At 44.2% G+C, this 25,793-nt stretch overlaps 1 protein-coding gene and 1 long non-coding RNA gene across 3 annotated transcripts in view; one reads left to right on the top strand and one right to left on the bottom strand.

Moving 5' to 3' along the window:
• NOL10 (nucleolar protein 10) overlaps positions 1-25,793 on the bottom strand; it is an 87,515-nt gene that overhangs the window by 10,756 nt on the left and 50,966 nt on the right. Inside the window, 6 exon segments of the mRNA XM_042982505.1 lie at positions 2,346-2,593; positions 2,847-3,020; positions 11,408-11,497; positions 13,330-13,428; positions 13,609-13,688; positions 16,116-16,242. Coding sequence (XP_042838439.1) covers positions 2,346-2,593; positions 2,847-3,020; positions 11,408-11,497; positions 13,330-13,428; positions 13,609-13,688; positions 16,116-16,242 — 818 coding nt within the window.
• Positions 272-17,919, top strand: LOC122237442. Of its 2 annotated transcripts, none has more exons than XR_006216031.1 (5): positions 272-486; positions 1,050-1,288; positions 15,246-15,375; positions 16,189-16,262; positions 17,411-17,919. It is a non-coding gene; the product is annotated as an uncharacterized LOC122237442 (long non-coding RNA). The 2 variants fall into 2 exon arrangements; XR_006216032.1 differs by having other exon boundaries at positions 274-486; positions 1,105-1,288.

Below are 25,793 nucleotides of genomic sequence, written 5' to 3'. Positions count from 1 at the left end.
ACGCTAGAGACCGCCGCTCCCAGGTCTCCCCGGCCGGTGGGCTGGAGTAAATGATTCTTTCTCAGCAGCCCTGGCGAGGGTAACTCCCCGAGATGCCCGACACGTGGCCAAGGCACAGAAGGTCCCCTTCCGCCAAGGTTCGTCAAGTGCTTACTTGGGTCTAGTACTGACTCAGAAGCCAGCAATAGAGTAAACAAAGCAAGACCAAAGCAGCAGATAGTCTAACAAAGAAACTCCCTCCCCGGAATCGGAACACTACGAACGGCTATAGCGCCTTCCTCCCGCTGCTGAGGCGGACCCCAGGTTAGATGCCCGAGAATAACAGGGACGCGGGGCCAGGCTGCACGCGCCGCCGGCAGGGACGTGAAATGCAGCGGCTTCCTTGAGAAACCGCGTGGCAGCTTCTCGGAAGGTTAAGCATCGCGTTACCACGTGACCCCGAGGAATACAGCCGGGAGAAATGAACACACGTCCGTGTCAGACCTGGTACGCACATGTTCGCGACGGCATCATTCCCAACAACCGAAAGGCGGAGCGACCCAAACGTCCGCCACCGGGTGAACGGGTGAACGGCTACGCGGGCCGGTCTAGGCACACGCCGGAATATTATTTGGCGAGAAAACGAAGGAGGTGCTGGCAGACGCTACAGCACGGATGAACACGGGAGACGCTGCGCTAAGTAAAAGAAGCCAGACAAAATGCCACGACTCGCGTGGTCCCCGTTATCGGAAATGGCAGAGCAGAAAGCAGACAGCGGTCGCCCGGGGACGGGTGGGCTGCGGGCAGGTGGCGGCGACTGCCACTGGGGGGTGGGGGTCTCATCTGGGAGAGGAACACGTTCTCAAATGAATTGTGAGGATAACTGCACAGCTCAGTGATTATACTAGACACGGGTGAGCTGCACGCTTTAAGTAGGTCAACTGGATGTTATGTAAATTGTATCTCAAGGAAGTTGTTACCAAAAAAAAAAAAAAAAAAAAAAAGTGAGGCCAGTAAAGATATCTTCAAATGGTATCAACCCTATTACTAGATTCTTTGTTCACCAACAGATCTTTTGTTTGTCGGAAGCGGAATTTTGAGATGCTCCTGGATTCTACGTTACAGGAGTCCCTTAACATCCGGTGTCTCAGATGCTCGCTAGAAGTTGGTGAGATAAACAGGACTAGCCAGATCTCCGTTCCAGAGACAATTCAGCCTGTCCAACGATGTCCTCTCCACCCTTTCCCTACTTCCTGCCTCTGAAAAACCACATTTTCCAAACGGGAAGCCAGGAGCTGGAGAAGCACAGGTACGGAAGTGGTACTAAGCCGGGCCTCACACCTCGCCATGTGGCTCCCCGCCCCCCGGCCCCTGGCGGACTCCCCACACCTTTGGGGTCTTCTTTCGAGATCACCTATCACGACCATCTATCACACTCTCATCTTACACATTAATACTCAGCCCAAGAATCCTCAGAGCAGAGACTTACACAACTTACAGCTCGTACACAATCTAGAACTGAGGACCTAGCTTGTTCCTTACTTAGACACAACAGAAACTGTCCTATAATACGTACAACAGAATTCTGTTGTCATGTCCTACAACAGAAACTGTCCAAATAATACCCTTTTTTTTTTCCCATGTTGACTTTTTTATTGTGGTAAACTATATTCACGTTGCTGTGCAGCTATCACCACTATCCATTTCCAGAACTTCCTCACCGCTCCCGACTCATAAAGTGATTTCTCCCCATTCCCCCTCGCCCCGGCCCCTGGTAACCACCATGCTACTCTCTGTCTCTATGTATTTGACTATTCTAGAATACCACTTTTGCTCGTCTCTCAGCTCTCTCGCAAAAGGCTTAAAATTTCTGCCAAGTTGTCCAAGTGACTTTTTCAGTAATCAGGTAAGCTGAGAGAGGGATAAATATAACTGCACTTCTAATTAAACAAATAACTTTTTTTTAAGAGGGAAAGAATGTGTTACCTGTTAATTACCACCGTACAGAAGACTACTGAACTGCGGGGCAGAGAATAAAATGGGTATTTGCAGGCTGGGGAAACGGGGAAAAAACAAGGACAACAAAAGCAATGTGACTTTTATGGTGGACAAGTGTTCTCACTATACTGGCCACTACCCAGAGGGCTAGACCCTGGGTCTTACTGTATGTAAACACCACCCCAAAAAGCTGTTAAAAGTCACCTCAATAAAGACAGTGTTATTTCCCCTCAAGCCTCATGGCGCTTCCCTGACATTAACTCCAAAGATGCAAACGCCACCCTTGGGGCGACACGGCGGAGAGGAAAAGCAAGGCCCCGGCCACACGGCCAACTCGGCGAGGCACCACAGACAGCAGCGTTACTTACTTCATCAGCTTCTGCTTTGTGGCAGAATCTTTGAAGCTCCTGAATTCCTCGCCTGCTTTGATCTCGTAAAACTGGGGCTTGAGGACCGTCTGCCGGTCCTCCCTGAGCTGCTCCTGCCGCTTCACCTTTTCCTCCTGGTGCAGAAGTCTGCGCTGCTTCCTGACCTCTTCCACCCAGTCTTTTTCATCATCCGAACTCTCAGAACTTTCTGCATCACTTGGTTTTCCTTCCGGTTCTTCCTCCTCTTCCTGAAAATAAAAATAGTAAGCGGCAGCTCCTTTCCCCCGGCCAAACCCCGACCTGTTATTTTCTGGTGACCAGCAGTCGCCCACTGGGATACGTGACATCGCGCGCATGGGAGAAAAGGCCTTTCGTCAAAGATCGACTTCTAAGCCGAAGGTCAAGCAAATTACATCGCAAGGGTCTGAAAGGCTCTTCTAACTCGCACAGAAAACTCTATTAACGAAACACGAGTAAACACAAGGACAAGGAGTACGTTACTTTTTCGTGAAGTTCTTGTTGCTCCAAGAGTCTTAGTTTCTTCTTCCTTTTTTCACTAATTTTTGAGACAAGTGGATTCAAAAGCCTAAATTCTTCACTCTCTTCGTCCACCTGGAAGTCAGGGTTCTCAAACATAACTTTAAATCGATCATCAGTGAGAATATTAGGAAGGCTCTATGAGAAAAAGAATGCACGAATGTAAAGTTAGTATGAATAAAATCTGACCAGAAAGATGGCCTAAAGATATTTGTCAATTGTAAGTTAATAAGCTGCATAAGGCATTACTTTAATTATTAGGGAACTTCTTTAGAACTCGTTTCCAGAACTTTCTAACTGCCCTTGGGTTTTCTCTTCTACTCACAAACAAATTCTATTAATCCATTTCAGACGGTATGTATTACTTGGTCATTCAACATAATGAGCTAAGAATAAACCTCTTTGGCTTAACTTCATGCTTAATATATTGAACAGAATTTTCCTCAATTAACATTTTTTTCATGAACAACACTCTTCAAGGAAATACATGTTTCGAAACACAGCTTTTTAGGCAGAGCTACTATACTGAAATAAAATTAGTGACGCTTTCAACTTCATCGAAAACTGCGAAGGGAATAATACTAATAATACTAAGAAGAATTAACATGGTGGGAGCTGCCGGTCGAAGCTTCCTGACTCTGAGTGATTTGGAAATGTAAGGGAAGCTTCCACCTCTTAGAGGATGGCCTCCTCATTTTTTTCCGTAGGCCACTGAATTGTTCACAACGGACGCAGAGTAAACCTGACACGATAAAACTGCTATTGAGGCTCATTTGAAGAGCTCAGGGTTCTGAACAGAAACCTTTCTAGAACGTATCATAAACGTATCTGTTCATGCAAACAGAAGACAATCTTCTACACTCAGGGCTCTCCTATAGTTTTTTATCCGCTATAGGTTTGGAAACCAGATAAATCAACCTACTGAATACGGTCTGTAAAGTAAATAGCCCGAACGTGGGCTGAATAGGCTAACCCGTTCGTGGCGGGTGGAAACAGCTGGGTTCTGAGCGTGGTACGCAGAATACGGCTACACAAAAATCTGCCAAATCGTGAGATGTTGACGGACTTTGGCTGTTTGTTCCTGGTAGGCACCTAAAATCTGATAAACGCTTAACCTAAATTTCTCTGACACACTGAATACGTATTTAAGATATACTGAACAAGTCTTCCCTGATTAAATATCATTTCCAAGACAGATTTAGGTTCAAGGAAGAAACAAAGATAGGTAAGATCCAGTTCCTGATCCCAAGGTAATCTAAGGAGAAACAGAAACACAGTAACAGAAACAAAAGCCTGGACGCCGCAAGGCTCCTTAAGAAGGATGCTAGGCAGCGTTGCAAGTGCTCTGAAAGCGAGAGGTAAAGGGTAACTCCAACAGGAGGCACATGAGAAGGGTTCGTCGGGGATGCGGCAGACGGAAAGCCGAAAGCATTTCCAGCCCACTGAGGAGTGGTGACCAGTCTGATGACACAAGAATAATGACAAAATTTGGAAAAGCATGTTTTGATCAGGCCAGACCGTAACGGAAATCAACACTGTAAGACCGTGCCCTTTACTCTATAGGTGAGGGGACTACTCGGGAGGGGAGGAGGCGGAGGAGGAAAGAGGTGACAGAGGTGTGCTCCAGGACCCCTGGGTGACAAGGAGAATTCTGCACGGAGAGCCCTCGGCAGCGCGGTGCCTGATGGACTGCTGAGGGAGAAACCAGTCACGCTGTGACTACCAGACTGCTTTAGGAAACCGAGAGAAGAGACGGGGCCTATCTTAGAGCAGTGGGATCTAAGGGCGGGAACAAGTACGGTTGGAGGGAAGGGTGACCACGAGACACAGTTCCACATCAGAATGGACAGATGCAGCTACAGAGGAGCCGGGAGGGGGGAGAGTGAAAAGCAGGGTGTGAAGTCTGGCTCAAGTGACTGGAAAGTCAGGGCTACCGGGAGTGGGGACCCATCACCGAAGATCATCAGAAAAAGGTGTAGGTGGAGCGGAGGAGGAGAAGTCATGTTCCAGAAACCAAGATGTCCTCCAGTAGGTGCATGGATGAACCATGGAGCATTCAGACAACTGAACGGCATTCTGTGCTAAAAAGAAATGAACGACCAAGTCATGAGAAGACACGGAGAAATCTTACGTGCATTTTACTGAGTGAAAGAAGCCACTCTGAAAAGACTTCGTATGTATGATCCCAACTATATGGCATTCCCGAAAAGGTAAAACAATGCAGACGGTGAAAAGGTCTGTGGTTGCCAGGGGTTGGGGCGGGGGCAACAGAGGGACGAATGGGATTTTTAGGGCAGTGAAAATACTCTGTATGACATTCTAATGGTAGAAACAGGTCATTATACATTCGTCCAAACCTACAGAATGGACAACACCAAGAGTGAAGCCTAATGTCAACTGTGGACTTTGGGGGATTCTGATGTGTCAGCACAGGTGTATCCATTGTAACAAATGTCCTCTCTGGTGGGGGATGTGGAGTGGGGGATGGGCGGTGCATGTGTGGGAGCAGGGGGGCATATGGGAAATATCTGTGACTTCCCCTAAATTTTGCTGTAAACGTAAAACTGTTCTGAAAAAAAAAAAAAAATTTAGTCTTTAAGGAGAATGTCATCTGGTTTCTGATGAACACCATTAGATGTCTGGGAACAACGCAGCAGTCTCAAGTGAGAGAAGGAGGCAAAATTGTACACATTTTTAGAGTTACCTGTAAATATAGGATAGGTGACATTACCAAAGATCCAAATATTTTCAAATGAATAGCGGTTAGCCTATTATGCATTTACACAATGAATGAATGAATGAACCCTAAAAGAAATATTTTCCTTTTCATCCTACTGTATTTATTAAATAATCATATTTAGTACCAGAGAAACATGTTAAAAAAGAATATACTGTGGGGCGCCTGGGTGGCTCAGTCAGTTGAGCGTCCAACTTCGGCTCAGGTCACGATCTCGCGGTCCGTGAGTTCAAGCCCCACGTCGGGCTGTGTGCTGACAGCTCAGAGCCTGGAGCCCGCTTCGGATTCTGTCTCTCCCTCTCTCTCTGCCCCTCCCCCGCTCACACTCTGTCTCTCTCTCAAAAATAAAGTTTAAAAAAGCTTAAAAAAAAGAATATGCTGCTAGCATTAACTTTTTTTCTTAATCTTAAAAAATAAATTGTACTGCCTAAAGACAAGTTATGTTTTGGATGAACAATTATGAACTAATAACTCTTCGGACCTAGTTATAAAAATATCTTCCTTGGAGATTTTTCCTAGTCTGTTTGTTTTCACAGCTGACTTAAAAAAAAAAAAAAAAAAAAAGGAGTAGGATAAGATGAGTGATATTCTACAGTAGTCTGTAAGTGTCTGGCCAGCTATCTACCCTAGGAAGATACATGTACATATGCTCACCACCTGCCATTCAAAGGTGAAAACACCTTGAAGCATCATTATTCCTAGCCCTGCTTCCAAGATTTGAGTAGGATGTTTATTCTGAATATTCTGTCCCAACACAGTAACATACAAGGAATGCTTCATATTTAAAACAAGTCAATTCCTTCAATGCTATGATATGTATGAAATTAATGCCGCGATGGCTATGACGCAGACTTCTGGGTAAAGATGCTCTGAACACACGCATCTCCTTCTCATCTCTGCCAACTCCATTAAAACAACAGAAAATGGACTTTAAATGAAGACACGACCCTTAAGGATGAGGAGGACAAAAAAGGAAACAGGAGCGGTGAGATTCTGGAAAGAAGAAAGGCAGGCCTCAAACCTGCCCTGTCCACGGAGAGGCTTCTTCCCTGGAGGGGAAGAGGCGTGTCCTCTGGGACAGCAGGACCCTGAGGGCCAGGGGAGCGTGTGGCACGAAGGGGCTGCACACTAATGTCACCCTTCCCCCCAAGCCGTCGTGACTAGGGTTCTCAGAATGCTAGGAGCCGGGCGTCACCCTCCAGGCAGCAGAACCTGACCAGCCAAGAGAAAGGCCAAAAGACATTGCTGTTTGGAGCTTCCCCGAGTAAACAGCGTGGCCAGGTCACCACACAGTGCGTGGGGAGTCCTGCCTCCCCACCTCAGAGTTTCCATTCAGCTTTTTAGATCTTTCACTCTTAAATATAAACAAATGACCTGAGGTCACATGAGGAAAAACTACTTAAAAAAAATTTGTCCCCCCAAAATTCCGCCAGCACCGAAGAGCCTGTTTCTGGATTCAAAGGGCCCACACAGTGGCCGGCACTGAGGGCTGGGTTAACAGAGGGAAGGCAGTCCCCGGTGCAGGATCAGCCCTCCGTGGGCACGTTCTCCACTCTTCCTCTTCCTTGCCCGACTCCCTTATTTTGGAGGAGAGAATCCTAAGGAATTTCCCGAGGAAAATAAGCACGTAAATGTAATGTGTGGTTGTTGCTGACAGCATGCATGTCTGAACAATCTCTTCACTCTGTACCCTTACACTGACTGCCTGCTTGTCTGGGTTGGAAAGAATATTCCTTCAGAAAGCTAAAGGTTAAAGGTCCTGTATGCAACATGGGGAGAAAGCGGAGTGTATCCCCAGGATGCCGGCAGCGCACCAGCACTCGGAGGTGACCAGTCCGGAACGGAGCAGGGCCGACACATGTAGAAGACGCTCCGTCAGGAAAAGAAAAATGAATGTAAAAACCGATATTCATATAAATATCCTGCGAGGAGATGTAGAGAACCAGCAAGCTGGTTAACTAGTTTACCGCTAGTTAAGTAGGGCTAACTAGTGATCGCCACACAGAAAACAAACAAAAAGTCAACACTCAGTCCAGGGAAGACGGAGGCTGGACGGGAAATGTAACCATGAATTGCCTCCAGACTCGGCCTCGGGCGGAAAGAGCACCTGCATGGTCCCGACGCAAGTGCTGGGTGCTGAGCGTCCCAAGTTGCAATAGAACTTAGCGGGAGGGAAGGTCATCGAAACAGGTAAGATGACTGGCCTGGCATTTAAAAGTCAGGGGGGAGCAGCATGGGCAGTATTAGGACACAAGGGAGCCTAACACCAAAATAATTAGCTGAAAAGGCAAAAGTATCTCAGGACGGGAGAAAATGAGGGAGGAGGTGGAGGAGGAAAAGGACAGAGGGAGAGCCACCGTTCCTAACAAACCCTGGAGAAATATTTAGTTTCTAAAACTACATGTGTAAAACTGTAAGAAAAACCAAGAGCGATTTTTCACTGGTACTATAAAGACTTTACAAATAGTATTTGGGATGTTAAAGCCGATCTGATCCGGCCCGGCTGCCTCTGTTCCCTAGAGAGATGACTTATGACTTTAAGACCTGCTCTTAATGGTATGGAATAACCCCCAGGCTAAAGACACCGCCCCGCGGCTCCGGGCCAAGATGTGCTGCAGGACAACCCGGGACTAAACCGCCGTGGAATCCAGCAGAAGGACATCCACACAAGACTCTGCGGCAACAGCGAGCAACTGGGAGAAGAGGCCAACAGCCAGGAAAGGGCACTTGTAAGGAAAATGGCTCAAACCCTTTCCGATCAAACGGTTACTCACCGGTGCCACACCTCTCCAAGCTGCCTGTGCACACCGGAAGTCAATTCGCACTTGTTGAGAGAATAGATGGATCGACTCTCACTTAACTACAATTGACGCCCCCAAGCGCCTTCGTCTGGCTTAAGATGGCAATAAGGCTTCTTGACACTAACCACTCGGTGGGAGGGCCCCTTCCCACCGCAGGTCCGTCATCAACTCAACAGCACACACCTTATTAAGCTTCAGTTATGTTACGAGGGGCGGCAATATCTGGGAACATATTTCACTGTCCGCCTCCAAGAAACTCCAGTTGGGGCCAAGGCAGAACGAAACCATACTGACTTTCAATCAGGAGCTCCCGGAGCTGTGCGAGCTCCTGAGGGTTTGGAGAGCTGCTGACAGATACAACAGACCTTTTAAGTATTCTGCCCGTTATGAAGGGTTCTCTCCTCGGCTCATGAATGCTTTTGAAGGTCTTCATTTTAATTCGATGACAACGTAAACAGCAGATCGTATAAGCTGTGTCTAAGAGCAGCCTCAGATTTCTCGAAAACTGCACTCAAGAGTTTCTGGCAGGAAACTGAGCCCTGAAAATGGGCCCCAAACTGGGTCAGGAAGCCACTGAAAAGCAAATCAGGGGCACGTCTTACAAATACCACTTTCTAGCAGAATTTGATCAGGTGGCACAGCTTTTACAAGGACGGCACTTCCAGCAGCTAGAGACACAAGGCCGTCTGAGGAGAGAGGATGAGACTTTTGAAGGCCGTTCCTCTTTGCACCGCGACAGCAGCAGCACACAGCCTGCCCACAGCACACAGCCTGATGGAGGGTTCCTCACAGGATGACCCTCTTACTGTTTTCACAACACATTTTAAATGCACACATGATCGTGGCTTTTCCCGTTGGCTCTTATGCTCATTTTGCTTTCAGTTCACAGAGTCATTTTTACCACCCTGCCCGCCCCGCATAGTGAGGACCATCACTATGTGTCATGAACCTTCTCTGGCTGCCCCCAAACTCAATGAAAGAAAGGGGATGGCGGGGCAAGGACAGGGTCCTTTTCCCACATTTTCATAATCACAAGGGCCTTTTTAAAAGGCGTCTGAACTGAGCACGCCACACTGCACAGGTATCAAAACTGCAGTTTAGCCTTCCTCTCTGTAATATTTACATATGTATCACATAGATAAAGACCCATAAGCCTAAAACATTGATAGGAAGCATATATCTGCATCCTCCATTAGCCCCACTCTCTTCTTCCTGAAGCTTTAGGGCCTGTAACCCAAAGATCACTTCCATTTAGCTTACAAAATGACATCGGACGTTATGAAGCTGAGAAGTTAGCTCCCTAGTCAGGCTCAGGCTGGGCTAACAGGAAAACCCAGGAGAGTGCCCTGAGGAGAGTCAGCGGTGCGGGGAGCACTCACGTCGCCAGTGCTTTAAGATACACGTACACACTTAACGCCCTGATGCTAGTTAGGAGGGTGCGTAGACACAGCACGTGCATATAAACGTATGTAGTAAGTTTACATAATTGTTCCAATGTTGGCCTATTTTTCACATACTGAAAATGGAAGCATAAACATCATCTACGTATTTACTTAAGGTGGGCTTCTGAAAATCAAGAGTTAAATAATATAATAAAAAAATGTAGCGGGGCGCCTGGGTGGCTCAGTCGGCTGAGTGTCCGGCTTCGGCTCAGGTCATGATCTCACGGTCTGTGGGTTCGAGCCCCATGTTGGGCTCTGTGCTGACAGTGTGGAGCCTGCCTGGAATTCCCTCCCTCTCTCTCTGCCCCTCCCCCACTCATGCTCGCTCTCTCTCTCTCTCATAATAAATGAATAAACTTAAAAAAATTTTTTTCAACATAATAGGCCAGGATGGAAGGCGCACAAGGATGAGGAGGCAGAGGGTAAGCAGTGAGTGTGACTCCATTTAGAAATCACAGCACTCCAAGAAGGCCCCCCTCTTGTCCCATCGTTGCACGTTATAGAAGAAAAAACTATGCCCCAGTGAAGCCCAGGGTCACCCAGAAGGAGCCAACCGGCGAGCAAGAAACTAGTAAGCAATGTGACCCTTCGTCTATAGTCCACTGGCAATTCCTGGAAAAGACTGGAACAAAAATAAACACACAAGGAGCTGGCTCATCTCATGTTCACTCACCTCTTTAAAAACTACCCAGAGAAGAAAGAATAAACAAGCAAACAAGAACCGCTCGAGAGCATAACACAACCGGCCCAAAGTCCCAAGGTTAGGCCCTTTGCTCAGAGTCGGGTCCCGCAGGCTCCTGAGAGATGTGACCTTTACAACTCATTCTAGTAAGGAGCCAAGGCTGAGTTATCTGCCTGCCTGCTCGAAGCAGGTGATGAGGAAGTCTTCAGGTATCTGGGAAGATTAGAAAAACCTCCCCCTGTCTCGATAATGTCAGCTACATGAAGCGTTTATTTCAGGGCTAATCTTCATCCATTTTCACACTAGTCACGGAAGTCGAGCTGCACTTACACAGAAGTGTGCATACCTCCTGACAATGCCCAGTCTAAACAAAAATTCGCTACTTCTGGAATTATAAAAAGACCTAGTCAGAACAAAGAAAAACAATAAGCAATTTAGGTATTTAACAGCGAAAGGATTAAGTAAACGATACATCCTTAGGAGAGTGTATGCAGCTCTCCAAAGAATTTACAAAGAATTTTTAATAAAATGGGAAACCACTTGTGTCATTTTATACAACCAGGATAAATATGTATACAATATTATCTCGCCATCATAGCTTAGAATTTCAGGAGAAATAAAACAGGAAGGAAATTCGGTAACATCTTAATGATGCCCTCTTTGGGTAGAATTACATAAGTGACACGCTTTACGTTCTTTTCTATTTTCCAAACTTCTCATATTGAGTGTATACTACCCTATAAGCAGGGGGGAAATGAAGCTACGTGTATTTTTCAAGAATAAAGGGAAAAGATAATTTTAAGCTACCACTAAGAAAATACAGAAACAATTTACCAATTCTCCACTGCCTTATAAAATCTTACCTTAACTTTCTTTTTCCAGGTAGATTTTTGCTTTTCCTCCTCTTCCTCAATTAATTTAAGTGCCAGCTCTTTGTTAACTTTCGGCAATTTCTAACAGTAGGAAAAAAGAAAGTGTATGAAATGTCTACAGTTTAGCTTTAAAAGTTAACAGTTCTGTAAGAAGTACAATCTCACCAACAGGTGATGTCTAATTCTCATTTTTAAACTTTCGTCGTCCCCAGAGTAGGGAAGAATGCGGACACAGGGGACGCCATCGGGCACGCACAAAGGGACAGAGCCCTCAGCGCCGGGAGCGCTTGAGCTCACGCGGCCCCCTCCTGTGCATGGAGAAGCCAGCTGGGAGAAGCAGTGTCGGGGGGTCAGCGCACCGGGGGAGGCCCTCACTGCGAACGGGAGGCCAGCAGGCCTGCCGCTGCGGCCTCTGGCTGGGGTTCAGGGAACCCCTAAAACGCTACTAATGATGCCAAATGCACTATCTCCTGCTCCTGCAGTGGCAGATTTCTAAGGGGAGTTCTAGGTGTGAGTCTGACAGCTCTCAGGACAAAGCTGCGAGCTCTTTATTGTTCCCCACTTAGTGCTTATGTCCCCTGTAAAATACAACTTGGACAAGTAATGCAAAGAAGGGGACAAGAGTGCTCCATGTCCCAGCCTCCCCCTTGCCCCCACACACACATCTGACACTCCCAAAAAACAAGTAATCTGGAAAAAGGAAATACCAGCGACTGGCCTTTAGTACCGAGTGTGTGTACATATGTGTGTTTATGCACACATGTGTGTATGTACGCATGCATGTATCTTTGGTACTGTGTACACGTGTGTGTTTGTGCACACGTATGTGTATGTACGTATACACACGTCTTTGGTACTGTGTGCGTATATAAATGTACACGTGCATGTGTCTTTAGTACTCAGTGTGTGTACATACGTGTTTTGCACATGCATGTATATGTACGTATGTACATCTTTAGTACTGTGTGCAAATATGTGTGTTTATGCACCCGTATGTGTATGTACGTATGCACGCGTCTTTAGTACTGAGTGTGTGTACATACGTGTGTGTTTATGCAAATGTACGTATTTGTACACATGCATGCATCTGTGTGTTCATTTATCACCAATGTTCAGCTACAAACGAGCGGGGCAATAGAGAGAATGGGAAGCAGAGGGCCTCAGCGTCCCTGCCTGCTGGCTGCTGGGCCAACATCGAAAGTTAAAAGTTCTTCCCCCTGGCAGCAAACAGATGGTCAGCACAGCCTGGGGTTCCAGTTTGTGGTTTTCTGACCACCCCCCAGGATGCCAGCCCCGGCTGCAGCCCTCCTGGGAAGCCCGGGTCCCAGCGGTAGCCTCAGCAGCCCAGCTCCTCAGGGCCTGCCTCCTTCCTGGTGCTCCCCGCCCCCCACCCAGCCGTGCTACCTGCTTCCTGCAGCCACTGCCTCTCTTATCAATATCCTTATTCCATATCAGTATCAAGATGCCTCAGTTCTCTAACACCTGGCTGACAATTCTTTACGTTGAATTCTATTAATGTAACTAGGTGGCCTGATGTGACATAGTCTGATGGCCCTGATCCAAGCAGACAGCCTAGGGTACTGCCAAATGTCAGAAATGGGAATTATCGAAGCCTCGACACCCTAAACACTGAAAACTCATCCGAAAACTCCATCACATTTTCTTAGAAGGGCCGCCCCTATCAGTCCCTCCGGCATCCTTTCCCACAACGTCACGACCACAGAATCCATTACAATCAACCTGTAAAGAGTGTCCACCCTCATGACCAGTAAGATACACCAAAACTATTAGCAACAGATGTAAACTAAAAATGGGAAGACAAAGAAACGGATGGCAGGTTGTTTTGGAATAACACACAAAATGAAAATTAAGTACTTTCCCCTGGTAAACTCAACAGTGAGCACAATATCTACCTTTAACTGGACTCTCTGTGCACGTGTTTCTTCTATCTTCTGTCGGATCTTATCTTTCCTGTATTCTTCATAAGCAAATGGATTTACCATCAATTTCACCTTTTCAGAGTGGAAAAAAAAGTTCACAAATAAAAGTCATATTTAAGAGCATGTTTCATATACACCATGACTATTATGCTGACAGATTGTCTTACAAATCAAGTATGTTTTGCAAAATGCAAGTAAATAGAAAAGAAATGGCTCATTAATCACATAAAATCAGGGCAGTTTTCTATTTACCTTGTGATAGAGTCTTATATCCATGAAAAATCCATGCATATATGCCCGGAGAAATGGTGACCCAATTAGATGTGTGAGCCCTGGAAAGAGTTAATCACAAGAGGGCAGGTCATTATGAAATCTTTTTTTTTTTCCATTTTTTTTTTTATGTTTACTCTTTTTTTTTTTTTGAGAGAGAGATACAGAGTGAGAGCAGAGGAGGGGCAGAGAGAGAGACAGAAAGAGAGACAGAATCTGAAGCAGGCTTCAGGCTCCGAGCGGTCAGCACAGAGCCCGATGTGGGGCTCGAACTCATGAACCGTAAGAATATGACCTGAGCCAAAGTCTGACGCTTCACGGACTCGAGCCACCCAGGTGCCCCAGGTCCTTATGAAATCTTGATGAAAAATAAACAGGTTTTCTTGGATTATAGTAAAATTTCACTTCTGATTGATTATCAGAAGATTTTACTCTGGAGACCAGAACCACTAATTTTCAAAAACTATGGAGAAAATCTAGTCCATTCTAAGCAGTGTCACTCTTACTTATTTTAAATGTCGTATTAAGCATAAAGGTGACAAAAAGTCTTTGTGAACTATGAAAGACTGCTAAAGAAAGATCCTTAATACTAATGGTTCTCAGATTTTTGGATTCCATGGATCAGTTTAATTTAAAAAATACTCCTGGCATCAACAGTAACTTGCCAACTTTCATTGTGCCAGGAAGGAGCAGTGGTGGTGGGGTCGGGGGGCATTATCTTCCATAATTTCCAAACACAAAGCACGCTATCACAATGATAACGTAGAAAGGGCATGTTCTTTCCATTATTCTCATTTTATAGATGAGAAAACCAAGGCTTAACAGGGTTAAACAAGCTGGCCAAGTCCCTCGGATATGAAGCAGAAGAGGGGGATGTGTACCCGTCAGCCTTCCTCCGATGCCCACGGTGTTAGTCACCGTGCGTTCTGTCCAGCATTCTGGCACAATATTCCATGAAACATGTTTTGGGAAATACCATGCTTTATAACTGCCTTCCTCACCCAAAGTAAACACAGTAAGAGAGACTAAACAAGCACCCAAGATGAACTAAACACAGTCTTTTTAAAACCCTGCAAAACAACAATGACTTTTCCCCTCCCATGTTAAGAATGGAGGTGAGTGTGACAGACACAAGTATAAAAATTACCCTGAAAATGCTTAGGAAGGCCCAGAAGCAGGAAAATCTTATTTCACCATATTTCATTCAGGGATCATTTTTAAAAAGCTGACTACAAGTCTTTCCTCTTTAAACATTAACATTTAAAGAGTTACTTTGGTGAGAACTGGCAGAAAATGAGTTCTGCCTGGATTAGTTGTGCTATGAAATACACCTTAAGGGACTCCTCGGTGGCTCAGTTGCTTAAGCGTCGGACTCTTGATCTTGGCTCAGGTCATGATCCCAGGGTTGTGGGATCCAGTCCTGTATCAAGCTCTACACTGAGTTCGGAGCCTGCTTGAGATTCTCTCTCCCTCCCTCCCTCCCTCTGCCCTTCTGCTAGAGCTAATTAAAAAACAAATACAGCTTAAAAATAAGGTTTAATAACTTCTCTGTTTGTTTATGCCACAACTCTATCTTCTCTTAACGTTTAACTGCGGCTGTACGCCCATCTGTTCCACAGACAGCTAAGTTGCCTGGATTCGTAAAGAATGGGTCCTCTGAGTTTGCCCGCTCTCCATGCAAATTTCTTTCGCGGCCTCTCTCCAACGACACGACTCGATCAGCACGATCTGCTCTCCTTATCCTACAGGGTAGTACCAGTCATCTGAGCAACACGCATTCCCCTGAGGGGCGGTATGGTTGAGGTGAAAAGCACGTGCTCCAGGTGTAAAGCCAAACCCTCACGTTCACGATCACTGGGGTCTTTGGCAAGTTCGTTTCACCTTCTTGGGCCTCAGTTTCCTCGTCTACAAAATGGTGTCATAACCGTAGCCACTCCACGGAGCGGCGAGGATTAAGAGCTGTATGTGAACGTGCAGAATATTACCCGGCACATGATAAGCCCTACGAGTGCTGGCTACCACTGATAAAAGGCATTTCTTGTCTGTGACCCTCAAGCCTAAAGTATTAAGGTTCTACATATCTGAGGATTCAATCGGGTTTCTAAGTTTTGGATGAGGTCTTCTATAAGCTTAAAGGGAGCCAGAAATCATTTACGTGCAGTCTCTGCGATATTTTCAAAACCTTTTACTCAAAGCAATACTAAAAAAAATGTATCACTGCTTTCTTGACATTTTTCTATACATAGCTAGTGTGCTCAAGAAAGTTACTCCTCACTTAAGATACAAAAAAGGTTGGGGAGGTTGAATTATCTGAATCTGTCCTAAGCAGAGATTACCAACTTGACAATGTATGTAGACTGTTATACCTGCTTTGGCAGAAAAAGAAGATGCAGAGAATCAGATAAAACGTGACTCTACTGCCCCCAATGTTCAAAACTCCCCCTCCCCAACAATTTTATAAATATTTTATCATAATTTTTTTTTTTTACCTAAATTTTCAAGGTCTTTCTTGGTGACAAATTTGTAATCATCGTAAACTGTGCTTTCTGGATTCTCTTCTAGTTCTTCTGTCAAGTTGTCCAGGAAGGAACACCACCTGGGAGCAGGGCCCAAAACCTACCGGTGTTGATTAAAAGGTTAGCAAATGTACATTCTCGCCACATCAACTAACGGTGACTTACTTTACAACCAGATTTTCTTAAATTTAAAAATCCTTGTTTGTATCAGAAGTGTTGGAAACTAATTACAATATGCATAATCAACAAGTATATACTGGAAGGGAATAAAGTAGGAAAAATTTAGGCTTGTGAGGGAAAAATTTCAGTCTGGGATGCAAAGATATTAAAAAAAATTTTTTTTTTTAATGTTTATTTATTTTTGAGAGAGACAGAGACAGAGCTTGAGCAGGGGAGGGGCAGAGAGAGAGGCAGACACAGAATCCGAAGCAGGTTCCAGGCTCTGAGCTGTCGGCACAGAGCCTGACACAGGGCTCGAACCCATTGACCGCGAGATCATGACCTGAGCTGAAGCTGGACGCCCAACTGACTGAGCCACCCAGGCGCCCCTGGGATGCAAAGATATTAATGAACGTTCTTACATTAGCACTATCAAAATACAAATAAATAATGCAGGTACTTAAAATAATATCCATCCATTTATCATCTCTTTCATTCAAAAGAGGGCTAGAATCTACAAAAGCATATTTGGCATAAGAGATTTTTTTTAAGTCCACCTCTCATGAAGACAAAAGTCTAAAATGAGAATCACCTTTCTTTTTTTTAAAGCCTATTTATTTTGAGAGAGAGACAGAGAGCACAAGTGGAGGAGGGGCAGAGAGAGAGAGAGAGAGAGAGAGAGAGAGAATGAATCCCAAGCAGACTCCACACTGTCAGCACAGAGCCTGACATGGGGCTCGAACCCGGGAACCGTGGGATCGTGACCTGGGCTGAAGTCAGACGCTTAACCGACCGAGCCACCCAGGCACCCCGCAAATCATCTTCTTTTCAGAGGTTTTCAACTAATTACTTGATAATTATATTTGCTCTTGTGTGGTCCACTTCATTTAATTCATTAAAAATTAAAATTCTCTATATAGAATCCTTCAGACTTTAACCTAAAATGGGTCACCAGGACCCACAAGTTAATCCCAATGATAGGCTGAGGAATAAAAGTTGAATACAATTTATAACCCACTAATACAATATGAATAGTTCATGATTCATAGTTGTAATCCAACTGCTTCCATAAAATGTGACTGCCCTTTACTTTTTTGCTGTTGATCCAGATCTTTCCCAGCACGACGCCTCACCCGCCGAGGTCAAGGCTTATCCCAAATGAAACAATGCTACGCAGCGGGAAGGCTATGCTATTGAAAGGGTCCGCTGAACGACAGGCTTTCAGAAGAACGACCCTGGGCTGACACAATGGAACTTCCCGTGACTACTTCCCTGTGTATTTTGATAGCTAGCAACTCAACAGGAGAAAAACAGAAATCATAATGGAAATGATGAAACCTAGCTTAAACTTTCTGGAGAAGGGAAGGTGGAAGAGACTCATAACAAGGAACAACGGCGCCTAATACCATCTGCACTCAACAAAATAGTAAATGTTAGATACGGCCACACTGGCATAGTGTCATCGTGCTCGATTAGAAAGGGTGATCCCCCCAAGCCCCAAAGGCTATGGCGCTCATCAACATGAAAAATAATGTTTAATGGGCATAAAAGGAGTCCTATCAACAAGTTTCATATTGGCATAATCTATGCAATTAAAAAAAAAAAAAAAGGTTTTGATGCTCTGAGTGGTTTGACTCTAACCCTAAAAGATAAAACCTTCAAGAAATGCAAGGCATTAAAAACAATTCAATGCAGGACACTTTTTAAAGAAACTGCTATGATTTTCAACAATTTTAGGACAGTAGCTCGAAGTCAACAAATGTCGATGATAAACGCTACTACATAGAAAGCACTGTGCTAAAACCGAAGAGTTTATCGAATCTGGCTGGAGCAGAAAATCTAGCGGAACACACGCACACAACATTCAGTCGTGTAAAGCAACAGACTGAGATCGCACGGAGTCCGCGGGGAAGACAGGTGGGGGCTGCAATAAACGGCAGGCTGGGACCCCGAAAAGCACGTACAGAGGGACTTCAGGTGGGAGCGAACTCCTGAGTAAGCTGGGAAAATCGTGAGCCCCTTCAAGAGAGAGCTTGGGCACTTACGCTCCAGGGTATGTGCGTCCCATCATTCATAAAGCAAACGCATAAAGCGAAAGCTCTGCCATCTGCTGGAGTAGAACCTAAGACGGGAAACTTCTCTTTTCTTTTAGACAGAAAGAATGCACCCTATGGTCGCTTTTCCAGAATATGATCCCCAAGACACGGTCCTCTTGGGAGGGTAGGAACTTCATCTGTTCTAAATGCTGAATTTCAAGTACCTAGAATACTGCCTGCCAAGTAGTACTGTTTTCAATACATATTTCACAAATACATCTATTCTTACATCGTGTATGAATGTGTTCGTGAATTCCACGTGCACAAAGTACTGAGACGTAAAGGGTCCTGGGGCGCCTGGGTGGCTCAGTCGGTTAAGCATCTGACTTCGGCTCAGATCATGATCTCACAGCTCGTGAGCTCAAGCCCCGCGTCGGGCTCGGTGCTGACGGCTCAGAGCCTGGAGCTGCTTTGGATTCTGTCTCCCTCTCTCTCTGTCCCTCCCCCCCTTGCACTCTGTCTCTTTCTCTCTCTTAATTATAAATAAACATGTAAAAAAATTAAAAAGAAAAAAGACTTAAAGGGTCCTGTTTGGCACGAGTATTTTTTAAATTGTTTAATTTTCCTTATTCAGGAAAAAAGAAAAAAACACTCAAATACTTCTCCATAAAACTACTGGATATGAGAACACTTTTTGGTGAAAGTCAGACTATTTTGCCTCCTATGCGAGGGGGCGATGGTTACCAAATAACCTCATAATAAAGCAGTTTCACCTTTAAAAACCTTCAATCAGTGATAAACATGGGCTTCAAAGACAGTAAGATTATACTGTGCTAACCGACTCTTCTGGAGGGAGGGTGGTGAAGGGCAGGAGTATCAAAATATCATCCCAGATCTGAACTTATTTTCACAAAAGTCCTTTTTTATAATGTTCCACGACATTCATCTTGATTAGTTAACTGGATTCTGATGGAATTGTTCTAAACGGCCTCTCAGGGGACAGATCTGGTTACGGTAAATAAACTCTGCAATCAAATTCGTGGCCATTAAATTTTACAGGAGGAAATATTTCCATCAAAAACAAAATTTAATCGGGTGGGTTGATTTTATTAATCACATTTCCCTAGTTCCTCTTCAGGAAAAAAAAAAAACAAAACCATCAGAACAACCATAACAAAGTTGAAATTAATGATTTAACTGGCATTAAACTGCAGGTCTACCTAAATCACAGCTCTCCTCAAAGGTCTACCATTAGTTTGTAAAAGCAGCAGTTGGCTTTTGGAGGACTTAACCATATGCACAACTCTCTGGGGTACCCATAATGATCACAATATTAATTAATGTGTAAAAAGTCCTTGCTTTCACTCAAAATATGTTAAGCCTTCAATTAATCCTTAAAAATATATTCATTCGCTTCCTACATTTCAGGCTTTCCAACTTGAAGAAAGCTTCCTTTTTAACCACTGGTGTCCTATTACTACTCTATGTATCGAAACTTCTAGGTTTTCTGTACTGTCGTTAGACTGCTATATTCCATACTTCCGCCACAGCTGATTATTGCTTGCTTACCTACATTTTTATGCACCTTAAGAGTTTTGTTTCAGAAAGACTGTTCTATTTTGAACTTCCGTTATCTGTTAATGAACTTCTACTTTGAATTTGTAAGAATCTCCTAAAGTCACAAGTCAATACAGCAGAGAACCGGAAAGGGACTCTGTGAGCTACTATTAAGGGACACTGTGGGTCCCTCAGCAACTTTAATGACCATCTTATCAATGAATCTAAACAGAAACATGTGGTCCTCCTGAATGGGAAACAATCTTGATCAACATGCCCTGGGAAGGCCTCAACTCCAATGCAGCCAAGTACCTGCTTGCTCTCATCCACGTGAGCAAGAACTGATTTTAAAGTACGTGAAAACACACGCTACGTGCCCAAGATCATCTGTCTCTACGACTACGAACTTCCTTTAAGACGTTACTTATATAAGCTCAATTTTAAAATTCAAAGTTCTCGTGGGGCGCCTGGGTGGCTCAGTCCGTTAAGCTCCGACTTCGGCTCAGGTCTATGATCTCATGGTTTATGAATTCGACACCTGCGTCGGGCTCTGTGCTGACGGCTCAGACTCTGGAGCCTGTTTCGGATTCTGGGTCTCCCTCTCTGCTCCTCCCCTGCTCACACTCTCTCTCAAAAATAAACATTAAAATTCAAAGTTCTCATATATTCGGGTAGTGGACAAAAATGACAGAGTGGGGAGAAAAGAGAATGGATTATTAAAATTCTTATGGAGTTGACAGAAGAGGGCCCCCCCACACCCTGCTTACGAAAAATCACTGTGTCACACGCATCCCAAAGCTGGGTTGGGGCAGAAATGAAGATTGAGAGTTTTCTAAAGGGGTGGTTTTTAACAGATTAAGGACAGTTAAAATAACAACAACAACAGAGTATTATTCCTATTATTAGAGACAAAGAGCCAAACTAGTAGGTCAGTATAAATCTCATCATTTTTTCCATCTACTTACAAAGCTACTGAGCACAACTAATCTCATCATCTTCCTACCGTCAAATGGTAAGAAAATAACTGATAACGGCAGTTAAATTTGAAATTCTTTTATGTTTATTTCAAGTTTTATATTTAAGTTCCAATTAGTTAACATCTACTGTAATATTAGTTTTAGGAAGAGAATTTAGTGATTCATCGCTCACACTTAACGCTCGGTGCCATCGTAAGTGCCCTCCCTAAGGCCCATCACCCATCTAGCCCATCCCCCACTCCCACCCTCCAACAACCCTCAGTCTGTTCTCTTTTATGGTGTCTCTCTTCTGCCCCCCACCCCACGTTCGTCTGTTTCGTTTCCTAAATTCCGCATGAGTGAAATCATGTATTTGTCTTTCTCTGACTTATCTCGTTTAGCATAATACACTTTAGTTCATCCACGTGGTTGCAAATGGCAAGATTTCATTCTTTCCTTATGACTGAGTAATACTCCATTGTGTATAGAGACGTGTTCCTTATCCATTCATTGGGTGCTGGACATTGAGGCTCTCTCCGTAATTTAGTTCTTGTAGATAATGCTGCGCGAAACATTGGGGGGCGCGTGTCCCTTCAATTCGGTATTTTCGTATCATTTGGGTGAATACCTAGTGGTGCAATTGCCGCATCATAGGGTAGTTTACTTTCAACTTTCGGGGGAGACTCCAGCGTCTCCCGTACGGCTGCACCAGTTTCCACTGCCACCGACAGTGCACGAGGGGTCCCCCTTCTCCACATCCTCGCCAACACCTGTTGTTCCCTGTGTTGTTCAGTTCAGCCATTCTGACAGGTGTGAGGTCGTATCTCGTTGATCGTTTTTCCCTGAAATTAGTGTCTTGAATTTCTAATGATTGAAAAAAACCTTTAGCAACTGAGAAAATTCTTAATTACTCTACTTGGGAGAACTATACCACAGACAGTAAATAACTCTGAACCAAAACGGGCTTATAAGCTGGGAGACTTCGACTGACATTAGCACACACAGAAGTACAGGATGCACCCCAGCACAAACAGTTGATTTTTAAAAATATTCTGTTCCAGAATTCTCAGAATGCACTGCAGCATAGCGTGAAGTAGGGTATCTTTTAATGATAACTGGAAAAAGAATCATGATAGTATAAGAGAGCATCACATCACATGGAAAAATGACTTAAGTATATTGTTAAGAGAATAAAACTATAGCTCCAATAAATGTCAGGGCAGATCTTAATTCATTTTTCATTCATCACATATTTACTGAGTTCCATGCTTATTATGTTCCAGTCCATAAAAACAGGTAGCAGGGCACTTGGGTGGTTCCGTCAGTTAAGTGTCTGGCTTTGGCCCAGGTCATGATCTCACAGTTCCTGAGTCTGAACCCCCCATCAGCTTCTCCCCTGTCAGCACAGAGCCCGCTACGATCCTTCATCCTCCCCCTTACCTTCTGCGCCTTCCCTGCTCACTCTGCCAAAAATAATTCAAAAATTAAAAAACAGAAACAACAATCAGGGAGCGAAATAAAACCCCACAGGAAAGGAGTTTCACACATAACAATACTTATGTGGAAGGACTAGGTGATTCTCAATTTCCTCAGCCTCATTCATTCATTCAAAAGGTTAAGTGAGCATTTACCAAAGGTCAAGTGCCAAATGTCAAATATAAGTAAAACGAGTTTGGAAACCAATGAAATACAACATATAAATGTGATTGGCATCATAGCAGAGAGATTTTCAAATGGTGTTGGGGAGCCCTTCCTTTACTGAGGCAGGAACTGAAGATAGCTTTTAAGAAGCCCTCTGAGCTAGGCCTTGAAAAATTCGATGAGGTTATTACATGTCCAGTAAAACTTAACTAACTTGTGAAATATTTTAAATTCAATGCTACCAAAATTAATATATATTTTACGCATTATATAAAAGATGCCTAGTTAGAATTATCGGTTTACCTTTTAGTGACCTTATACTACTTTAATCCTTGAACCTCAATTTAAACTCTATTTTATAATGACACCACCGAATAGATAAGCACTACACTTACAAGCAACAACGGAGAGTGTGAATACACAACAATTTTACTGCCTAACAACCAAAAGTAAATTATCTATTAGAAGATTCTGTCAGAGAACTGTTTTCAGGACATTCTAAAGTACATATAAATAGCAGTTTCTGGAACTAGAGCAATGATGAAAATCGTATCAAGAACAGCAAAAATAACAATCACTTTAGCAAACAGAGAGTTTCTTCATCCCCCTTTAAGAATTTTAAGTCGCATTTAACCAGAAATCTGTTACGAGGCCGTCACTCTTTATCAGAAACTACTGGGTCCAGAAAGAACTTGAAGTTCAGATTTTTTGTGCATTTGAAAAAGGTAATGTGGTACGCATACCGTATATTATATAAAATCTTTGGTGAGGTCTGGGTCAACGGTCCATATTCAGACACATTGCTATCTCTGCAGCAAAATCCATACATATTCATACCAGTGATATGGGATAAAAAAAAAAAAAAAGCCTCATCATTACATGGCAGGTTTGAGTCTCGATGAAGCAAGTCAAGTCAGGTTTTCCCACCAATGAATTATAAAAAAATTTTCAGGGGTTCATGGACTGCAGAACCGTGGATCAGAGAAAACAGAGGTATGCTGTACTATAGATAAAATGATAAATAAATAAATAAATAATATTATGATGGTTAATTTTTCGAGCTGGATAGCCTGCATCTCTAGGGGCAGAATGGGATTTTGCCAACTAAGACCGACTATTCAAAACGTACACTTAAAGGAAAATTTCCTTTCCAACTTTTCCTGCGTTACTGGTTGAAAGGCACCACCGGCACCAGCATGTATTTTCAAATTCTGACAGCTGGGGCTTAATAATAACCGACGGTAAGCCCAAAACCAGAGAGACAGCTGGGTGAGCCGAGGGAGTGGCCATGCATCTAAGCATGTAATTGCATTTGCAACATAATGAGCTGCCTAATTGCATACCCAAGTTTACATGCATTTGCGTGAGTGATTATGAGTCACTTACAGGTACTCATAGTGCTTTGTCCTCTCCTTCCTAAAAATCAGATGAGCAAAGGAGCAGTTGAATTTCAACATTTTAAAAGGTTGATTTCCAAAAGGAGAAAAATTATTACCTGCCATGATTTGCATTTTGAGTTAGTTTTTGAAAAAGCAGTTTGGACACTGGAAGGAAATGAGAAGAGAATAAGGCCGGGCGGAACAAATACGTCACATTGCTCATGCCGCAGTCTACTCACTATTAGCCAACCAAACCGACAGTCAGTCTCTGTATGAGAGGCTCTGGGAGTACAGACAAGCATGATATGGAATGCCTGTCACACCCAACGGCTGGGGGAGACGGGATACCCCAAGCAAATATTTAAATACAAAATTAAGACCCACAGTGACAACAACCGGGATTTGTTAATAACGACATGCTTTTGTCTCCTCTCCCCCCCAAGCTTAGTTAAAATTCACAGTCCATCAATATAAAAAGGCATTAACCTTCAAGGACAAAAAGAACAAAAGAAGAAAATGCAGCAGTCGAGGGATTTAACGTGGTAAATGCTGGGGGCCTACAGAGGCAGAGAACAGAAAAAGGGGAGTAAATTCTTCCCTGGAGTCCTTGAGACCCAGGACTTCATCTGGGAAACTAGGTCTGAATGGAGGGGAGGCGATGGACACGACGAACGCCTACGTTCCCACCAGCCCTTAGGAGACCAGAGGATGATTCTCTGGAGAGAGAGAAGCGGAGACAGCTCCACAAGAGAGGGCAGCAGGCGTGTTGACTTGACCGTGGGGCTGAAATCACTTCATTAGGCGGCAGTCTGCATGTCCACCAGTGGGACCCTCAGCTCTTTTCTCATCTTCCAGAAAACCAAAAGCCACCGATGTGGTGCTGCTGCCAGCCTGAGCCCCCCATGTTCCCATAAAGAAACTGGGGATGCTCCGATGTCTATAGCAGCACGATCGACAACAGCCAAAGTATGGAAAGAGCCCAAATGTCCATTGACCGATGAATGGATAAAGAAGATGTGGTCTATATATGCAATGGAGTATGACTCGGCAATCAAAAAGAATGAAATGTTGCCATTTGCAACTACGTGGATGGAACCGGAGGGTATTATGCTAAGTGAAATTAGTCAGAGAACAGAGAAAGACAAATATCCTGTGACTTCACTCATCTGAGGACTTTAAGGCACAGAACAGATGAATACAAGGGAAGGGAAACGAAAATAATATAAAAACAGGGAGGGGGACAAAACAGAAGAGACTCTTCAATATGGAGAACATGTAACAGAGGGTTACTGGAGGGGTTGTGGAGGGGGCATGGGCTAAATGGGTAAGGGGCTTAAGGAATCTACTCCCGAAATCTTTGTTACAGTATATGCTAGCTAACTTGGATGTAAATTTTAAAAAAAAGAAAAAAAGAAAGACACTGGGGGATGCTTCTCTGCAGGGAGTGAAAGATCACCCTACGGTCATTAGCTCAACAGTCAGCATGAAAACTACAGTAGACAAGACCACCACATACAAAGAGCTTCCAATTGGTATGTTAGTGCCTCATTCTTAAATAAGAATAGATCGCCTAAGATCACCATTCGTTTATTACACAAATAGTTGTATCAGACATTTGTCTCTTCATGGTAGATACAGCACTGAATAAAACAAACAAGAATCTCTACACTCCAGAAAGGAAAACAAAGGAAAGACAGAATTGATAAAGAAGTCTTACAGTTCAACAATAAAAAGATAAGTAATTTATCTTAACTTGGCAAAGGAGGGGCGCCTGGGTGGTTCATCGGTTAAGCCTCTGACTTTGGCTCAGGTCATGATTTCACGGTTCCCGAGTTTGAGCCCCACACTGGGTTCTGTGCTGACAGCTGGCCTGCTTCGAATGCTGGGTCCCCCTCTCTCTCTGCCCCTCCCCTGTGCTCGCTG

Source organism: Panthera tigris, chromosome A3 (assembly GCF_018350195.1).
Source record: "Panthera tigris isolate Pti1 chromosome A3, P.tigris_Pti1_mat1.1, whole genome shotgun sequence".
Taxonomy (NCBI): Eukaryota; Metazoa; Chordata; class Mammalia; order Carnivora; family Felidae; genus Panthera; species Panthera tigris.
This window is presented reverse-complemented; position numbering and strand designations above follow the sequence as displayed.